The sequence below is a fragment of the Thunnus albacares genome, chromosome 4 (genome assembly GCF_914725855.1).
Source record: "Thunnus albacares chromosome 4, fThuAlb1.1, whole genome shotgun sequence".
NCBI lineage: Eukaryota > Metazoa > Chordata > Actinopteri > Scombriformes > Scombridae > Thunnus > Thunnus albacares.
This window is the reverse complement of record NC_058109.1, coordinates 9,005,134-9,013,604: the sequence shown is the minus strand read 5'-3', so window position 1 is coordinate 9,013,604 and position 8,471 is coordinate 9,005,134. Positions and strand designations below refer to the sequence as shown.

Genomic DNA, 8,471 nt, shown 5'->3' with positions numbered 1-8,471 from the left:
CAACTCTGTGTGTGTGTGTGTGTGTGTGTGTGTGTGTGTGTGTGTATCCTGAGGCTCAGGATCAGAGTTAGTGAATTAACACTGAAGTAAAATCACGTTACTGTGTGCGGGGGCGTGACGCAAAACCAGACACTGCTTACACAACACAAAAAAATACCTCCCACAATCCAGTTCAGATTGGAATCCAAACACACACACACACACACACACACACACACACACACACACACACACACACACACACACACACACACACACACACACATTTCTACAACACTGTGGCTTCATTGGTTGCTGCCGATGAATGGATGAGTTGTTGACCAATCAGAAGCATGTGACCGGCGAATATGTAGGCTGATCAGCATCAGCCAGCCGCACTCTGACTGACTGTCCCTCCATCACATACACACACACACATACACACACACACACATACACACATATACACACATACACACAGTTAGTGACAGTTTATAGACGCAGACACACACATCAGTCTGCTTCATCATTTTCATCATCATCAGTCGTCTCTCATCTGTCCATCATGCACAGCAAAGAACAGATCAGGTAAGAAAACACCTGTTGTGCTGTTTTATTATAATTATAATCAATATTAACATCTGTCTCACAGTATAATAGACCAGTGTTTACTAAACTTGTTGCTGTCAGTGCGTATGTCTGCCGGTTGCGACCAGTTCAAACAAAAAGTGTTTTTGTTTTTTGCCTCGTTTAATTGTTTTTGAATAATTTTCAGAAGCCTGAACAGGTAAAAAGAGTGAAAGTTAACAGGAAAGTTTGAAAAAAATAACTTTTTGTTCTGCTTTCATGTCCTGATAATCAGATCATGACGCCTCAGATTTATCTTGCAAACCCCTTTTTTGGGGTAATTGGGTTGCAAGATAAATCTAAGCAGCTCTGAAGAGTTGCCAGGCAAACAGTGGAGACTCCAGGAAGTTATTAGTCTGACATGTAACCCACCAAAAAAATGTATACAGATTAAACTAAATATAAAGTGTTAATTAGTGAACTTTAGAGATGCTGATAGGTGGGATTTCTTACCTTTAGACAGAGCCAGGCTAGCTGTTTCCCTCTATTTCTAGTCTTCATGCTAAGCTAAGTTAACCAGCTGTTGGCTGTACTGTAGCCTTATATTTAAAGGTGCAGTGTGTAGAATTTAGCGGCATCTAGAGGAACGGACTTGGCAGAAATGGAATATCTTTGTATGTTATAATTAATGTATAATCACCTGAAAATAAGAATGGTTGTGTTTTTGTTATCTTAGAATAAGCCCTTAATATCTACATGTAAAGCGGGTCCTCTTCTACGGAGCCCACCATGTTGCACTGCCATGTTTCTACAGTAGCCCAGAATGGACAAACCCTTGCAAACCCAAACACAGGCTCTAGAGAGGGCCTGTTGCGTTTTTCACGAGTTTCGTAGCCACCTACATGCTTGGATGGGGAGAGTCAAGCCACTAAATCCTACACACTGGACCTTTAAAGAGCAAATACGAGAGTGGTATCGATCTCAAAATCTAACTTTCCACCAGAAAGTAAATAAGCCTATTCCCTAAAATGTTGAACTATTCCTTAAAAACAAAGATAGTTAACCAAGATACTTGAGGAAGTTAAACACTAATAATAATAATAATAATAATAATAATAATAATGATAATAATAATAATAGATTTTATTCATACAGCACTTTTCCAAACAAAGTTAAAAAGTCCTTTACATGGTTGAATCAGGTGGTAGAATCAGACAATTAAAATAAAACAAAGTGAAATTAAATGAAGTACCCCAAATATAAGATGTTGGAAATATAAGATGTTGGAAATAAAACTAAAAACTAAAAAAATAAGAAAAAAAGATGTGTGATTTATAAGATGTTACTGATTCTGTCTCAGAGCTGAGGAGCCTTGAGTGAAAAAGCAAAGTCACATAACGTGACTGTTCAGTTGAATTATTCTGCTTTTTATTATTAAACTTAACATTTCCTGCCTGCATGCAATTAAACTCGAGTTATATTTTATCGTTTTGACAATTATTCCTGTCAGTTTTGGACAATGAAAGTTAAAAAGAGTTAAAACCAGATTCATTACAGAGACATGGGAACATGACAGCATCATGGAGTCCATTATGATAACAACACAAGCAGTCAGGTGATCAGACAGGCTGTAAACAAGCACAGTTTAACCCGATTATCTAAGACAAGCTGAATGTCTGGGTTATTTAGTAAACTATTGCAAAGGTCCATCACATCATGTAGAGGGTATACTTCAGTTAACTCAACTTACACTGTTGCAAAGTGTGAGGAGCTGCTGGTACCAGACGTATTTTTCACCCACAGTTAAGTCTCATTGAGACTTAACAGAGTTTCTGTTAATAATCTCCTCAACATAGAAACACAAGAGTCTCCTGAATTATGTAACCATGCTAAAGGTTTATGTTCTGACCATCAGTTTCAATTGTTTCTGAGACATACGTTTTTATTTTTGTTTGTTTTTCTGTCAATTTGGTGGATGGCTCTAAATACTGCAATACCCATGAGCCTCAGCAGTCAGAGTGTGTAACCCTGTCACCATGGTTACCGAATTCCTCCTAAACTGATCCAGACTCTGACAACAAACTAATTTAAATTGCAAAGTGTCGTCTTAAGCTTTAGTTTGCCTGAAATAAGTCCTTGATCTATTGTTGTGATTCTGTAACGACTTTAATGAACATGTTTGGTGCCTTCAGCTTAATTTTCTTGTGCAACTAATTATGTTTAATCTGTCTGAATCCAAGGTTTGTTTCAAACCTGTCTGACTTGCTGTGTTGTTATCACGTTGGTTAATAAATTATCATCATTGATTAGAAAAATGTCTAAAACCACAAAATTAAGATCCAGGTGTTAAACACCCCTTGAACTGTGTGACACTAGAGTTAGCTTAGTAACTGTTAAATATTAAAGTGCCTGCTATAAATTGTATTCCAGAGGTAGAAAGCCTGTTTAATGATTCCTCCTAACTCTGTTGCTAAAGGGCTGGTTAATATTGACACTGCAGTATAAATGCTGTTCCCAGGGTTAAACTTAAGACTTTTTAAGACCATTTTAAGACAACATAGAATGCAATGTAATACCTGTTTCACCATCGTACCAGCCAAAGTATGAAAGTGGGACATAAATTCTTTACTTCCCAGCAGTATATAACAATAATTATTAACTATATAATTAATTAAATCAATGTGACCGATACCCAGTAAGCAGCAGAAAATTGATTGATGGATTAAATAAATTAAAAAGTATTCATTCATTTGTGTTAAAGTTCATAGTTTGTGTCAATTTTTAAGACTTTTCTAGACTTGCAGACACTCTGTGCATCTAAAACTGACCCTTGGAAAACCTACACGAACCCAACATGCTTAAATTAATTTTCATAAAAAAGAGAACGGTCCAAATAAACTCAACGATCATTAGACCTGATCCTGAGATCCTCAAACAGAGAGCAGTAACACCGGCAACAGCGTGATGCTTCACCGATTAACAAACAACCACGATGGAAAACAGCAGTTTTTCTCCTGTGATGATGACGATGCACCACATGATCAGCGCTGATTGAACTACTAAGACTCTCACTGTTAAGGCCTACTATAAATTATTCCATACTATTTTAAAAATATATATTTCCCACTCTCTTCTCTTTTTGTCCACAGTCATGACGAATACCAGAAAACAGCCGATTGGTTGATGTCTCAGACGAAGCACCGCCCCCAGGTGGCAATCATCTGTGGGTCTGGACTGGGCATGCTCGCTGACACCCTCAAGTGTCAGGACTCCTTCGCTTACTCTGACATACCGGGCTTCCCGCAGAGCACAGGTACAGTTTTATTTTCATATTAACATTATTAAATAATATATGATAAGTAAAACTGAGAGTGACATATTCATTCATATGTATTTTACACTTGGATTAACTAATCAACACAAGTCTGTAAATCAAGTTTCATAATTATAACTATTTTAGTTTATTAACAGTCATGTTTTCATGTATGACCTCTGAGACTGTCGGTAATTTCTGCACATCCGAAAATTTGTGTAAAGGGTCCAAATTTAGAATTACAGGCTACTATTCTGTCAAAACTATTACAATCACTATTTAGCATTTACAGCATAAGCAGCATACAAACATTTAATTTTTTTTGTGTGTGGGTTAATTACATCACTACACCTGTCTCTCACTGTAACCCTGACTGTGTGTGTGTGTGTGTGTGTGTGTGTTTGTTGCAGTGCAAGGTCATGCAGGTCGGCTGGTTTTCGGGGAGCTGAAGGGGAAGTCGTGTGTGTGCATGCAGGGTCGCTTCCACATGTATGAAGGACACTCACTCTGCAAGGTACACACACACTCACACACACACACATTTGCATCACTAATCTAAGTGGGGAAGTCCACCAATTTCACACAAGATGTCCAGTTTACTTGTCATGAGGAGTACTAGCATGAGTTTGAGATGTAGCATTTTTAACAAAAAGCCTGCAGTACAAACTAGAGTTTGAAGGAAGTGAATGATATTGAAAGACACAACTGAGTTGCATTATGTGAAATGTAGGATTCAGAGACACATTCTGGTGATTAAAAGTCAGGATATCGGCCTATAGTGCTTTTTAATTTGGGCTATTCTCTTTTTCAATCTTTCTTTTGTGAGTCCTTCAACTAGTGTCACATATTCCCACACCATAACAATGAACATGAACGCACCATTTGAGTGATTTCACCCAGTTCACGTATTTAACTGCGTTTACACACAATAAATACATAGAGGACAATAAACAATAATCAATTAAATTGTACACACGCAAACACACACACAACGCACACACACACTTACACACAAACACAGTGAGCTGATTAAAGCGGCTCAGTCACGCAACCTTGGTGAAACACACATATGACTGTTTGTTGTCAGCAACATGACGTGCATGTGCGCATGTGTGTGTGTGTGTGTATGTGTGTGTTTGTGTATGTGTGTGTATGTGAACCCGATTCAGGTCATGGGGGTTTGGTCACGTGCAGCCTTTTAGCAGACTGTTCAATGATGCTATTGTTTTCCTCTATAAAACACACACACACACACACAAACACACACACACACAATCTGCTGCTTATTGCTCAACAGGTAGCCTAAGTCTTATACTGTTCCAAATTATCCATATCCAATCCAGTTATATAAACTATATGCAGCAAAAATGTCCTTTGGACCGCTTTCAAAACTTTAAAAACAGCTCAAAAATATATATTTTTAAAAAGGCTCAGTAATTTCATGTAATAGCTAGACTGTTGGGAACTATTTTCAGCAGCGGATCAATCCATATACAGCATGGTGCTGTAGTTAGTGTTTCCAGCAGCAGGAGGTGTGTGTGGGATTGATTCAATGAAAACACATCTCACAGTGCAACAGCAGCTCACTGTTGTAACAAAAATTGAGATGCACGTGACTTATACTTTATGGCCTTTAGGCTTTCAGTTTATGTTGTGCTTTAATGCACATTAATTGCTGCACAGTTTACCTGAGGCCTTCGCGCCACACAAAAGATTTTCTTCATGTTCTGTCTGAGCACACCATAAGCATCTGGGACTCTAAAGCTGTTGCCCAGTTTGCCCCTCGGTTAACACTCTGAGTGTGATCAAGTGTTCTTCCAGGTTGATCCCTGATTTTAAACTTGCAGCACATGAGATTTTTAAAAATGATTCAACATTTGAATATAGTTTAAGGTTGGGTCAGTGGTCTGGGTTTACAGTAGGTCTGACAATCACAGTAATAAAGGCGGGATTGTCACACGATCTGGGAGGAAGTTCTACCTGGAGGGCAGCACTCAGAGCCATTTACAGTAAAGTAAAAAAATTGGTAGTTGATGTCCAGAGACACTGCCTGGGTTTCAACAATAATGTCTGAAGATTTAAAAAGAACAGTGTCAGACATCCTGCGTCAACTGAAGAAGGACAATCTCCATAACAACAAACCTTTACAGGAAGCTTCTCCTGTTTAATAGACAAATGATTACCAAGGTTATGACAAGTGTCTGTCTGTCTCTCAGACAACGTTTCCAGTTCGAGTCTTCAAGTTGTTGGGGGTGGAGACTCTGATTGTGACGAATGCCGCTGGCTCATTGGCCGATGGCCTGCAGCCTGGTGACATCATGATCATCAAAGACCACGTCAACTTCCCCGGATTGGTCGGTCTGAACCCGCTGAGTGGACCCAACGACGACAAGTAACTGTTGTTTGTTGTTGTTTGTGTCTTGTATGACTATTTGACACGCTCAGGTTGTTAATTATGATGTTAAATACTTGTGTTTGATCGTGTTGTTTGTTAATTATTGTTTACAGGTTCGGGCCTCGTTTCCCCGCCATGTCAGGTTGCTATGACAAAGGCCTGCGTTCCTTAGCGATGGAGATCGCTAAGCAGCTGGGCGTGGCCAGCCTCATGCAGGAGGGCGTGTACGCCATGGTGGGCGGGCCCAACTTTGAAACCATCGCTGAGGCCAGATTGCTGCATCGACTGGGAGTGGACGCTGTCGGTACGACAAACAGAATACAGACTAACGGTGTAAAGTGTTGCTAGCGCCCCCTAGAGGCTGCAGTGGACATTACCGCCACAATATTCAAATAATTTAGCTACTCTTAGAGGGGCTAAAAAGGTTAAGTTTTTCCTGAGGATGGTGTTAAAGGAAAGGTCATGGGGTTCATCCTCTGGGGACCTCAAAGTCAGAACTGAGGCTTTGTGGCCCCAGAGGGTCTGAGGGTCTGGGGGCTTGGAGAAGTTGCCCACTTTGCCATGTTGGATAAAGCTGAATGCTGTCATTTTTTAGATTTCTGAGTCAAATTATAAAATGCCACATTGTTATTTTTCACATTCACAAAATTCTTTTTCATCAGGTGGGTCTTTACTTTCAGAGTGAAGTCACATTTACATAAACAGTTTAGTCTTTGTGAAGCTGTTTTCAACTTGAGTTGATGTCATAACGCTCTGATGCTGATCTGAGTCACTGACTGTGATTCCTGTAGAAGTGATGGAAGTACTAACAGTAGCAGTAGTATCAGTATCAGCAGTACTGTTGTGACCTGCCTCAGTAACTTCAGGTGTTTAACTGTGTTTACAGGTATGAGTACGGCTCCTGAGGTCGTCGTGGCGACTCACTGCGGTCTGAGAGTCTTCGGCCTCTCTCTGATCACCAACAAGGTAAACACACAGTTCAGACTCTAACTAATACATCGATCGGTTGGAATTTGATTGATAAAAACGCAGTAGGACACAAGTTTTCTGATGAGGAGTTATGAGGACTCAGACTGTGCAATCAATGATTGATTGGTTGATTGATTAATTGATCTGTGTCAGGTTGTGAAAAGTTATGAGGACTCGGAAAGTGTGAACCATGAAGGCGTCCTGGAGGTCGGACGGCTGCGCTCTCAAACTCTACAGCAGCTGGTGACTGAACTGATCAGCAGGATGGAGATCAATAACAACAACACCAATAACGCTCTCTGAACACACACACGCACACGCACACACACACTGTGTATATATTTGATTGTTGTTTACAACATATTTTATAGCTTACTTCTTTTTTTAGTTTATCATCCTTTATATTATTTTATATCTTTGCTGTTATAAAAACTTTATTTATATCAACATGGTGCCTAATAATTCTCTATCAGGGTAAATCTGAATGTAAGTATTCATTTATGATATTTCATTTTAATCCTATAGATTAATATAACGATGACCACTGTGTTTAATGGTGCTTTAATATAAAAAGAATAATTTAAAAAAAGTTTTTCTCTTGTACAATGTTGTAAAGAATTTCACTGATTTCTTGATACACGTTAATCTGATTAAAACATGCTGCCAGACCTGTGGTTTCCTGTTTGTGTTGATCAATATGTAGTTTTTCTAATGTCCACTAGATGCTGCTGTGATAAAACTGTATTAGACTCTATACAGATACGTTGACCTGTCATAGGCTAATCAGTCGTCCATACTTGCTTTTTTCATGTGTGATATTTGAGATGAAGCTTGAGATTGACATGCAGATTAATTCACCGTCAGCAGTAATGCGCTGCACAAACAGTCATGGTGAAGCCGAAGCTAAACCTGAACAGCTCTTCATATACCAGCCAACGTGTGCTCCAACTCTCACAGGTGTTCACAAGTCTTATATAGTGATGGAAAGAATGTGATCGCAGATACAAGTGGCTGAAATGAGTTTCCCTCTCAGAATGGGCAGCCAGATGGATCTCAGAGCACAACTGCTGCTCCTTCACACCAAGAGGAGCCAGTGGAGGTGATTCAGGCATCTAATTAGGATGCCTCCCAGATGTCTCCTTGGGGAACTATTTGAGCCACCTCCAACTGGGAGGAGACCCCATGGTGGACCTACAACATGCCGGACATACTGCATATCCAAATAAGGCCTGGAAATGTTTCAAGATC

At 39.5% G+C, this 8,471-nt stretch overlaps 1 protein-coding gene across 1 annotated transcript; it reads left to right on the top strand.

Annotated features, from left to right (window-relative positions):
* The first annotated feature begins 259 nt into the window (after positions 1-259).
* Positions 260-7,535, top strand: pnp4a (purine nucleoside phosphorylase 4a). Its single transcript, XM_044347653.1, has 7 exons — positions 260-567; positions 3,696-3,859; positions 4,270-4,373; positions 6,076-6,251; positions 6,368-6,558; positions 7,141-7,220; positions 7,377-7,535. Exons 1-7 carry the CDS (start codon positions 545-547, stop codon positions 7,524-7,526), a joined length of 888 nt encoding a protein of 295 aa, XP_044203588.1. The 5' UTR covers positions 260-544; the 3' UTR covers positions 7,527-7,535.
* Positions 7,536-8,471: the final 936 nt, after the last annotated feature.

Coding starts and splice junctions, on each gene's coding strand:
- pnp4a (XM_044347653.1), top strand. CDS start 545: ATGCACAGCAAAGAACAGATCAG. Junction 3,860..4,269: donor GGGCTTCCCGCAGAGCACAG/GTACAGTTTTAT, acceptor TGTTTGTTGCAG/TGCAAGGTCATGCAGGTCGG. Junction 6,252..6,367: donor AGTGGACCCAACGACGACAA/GTAACTGTTGTT, acceptor TATTGTTTACAG/GTTCGGGCCTCGTTTCCCCG.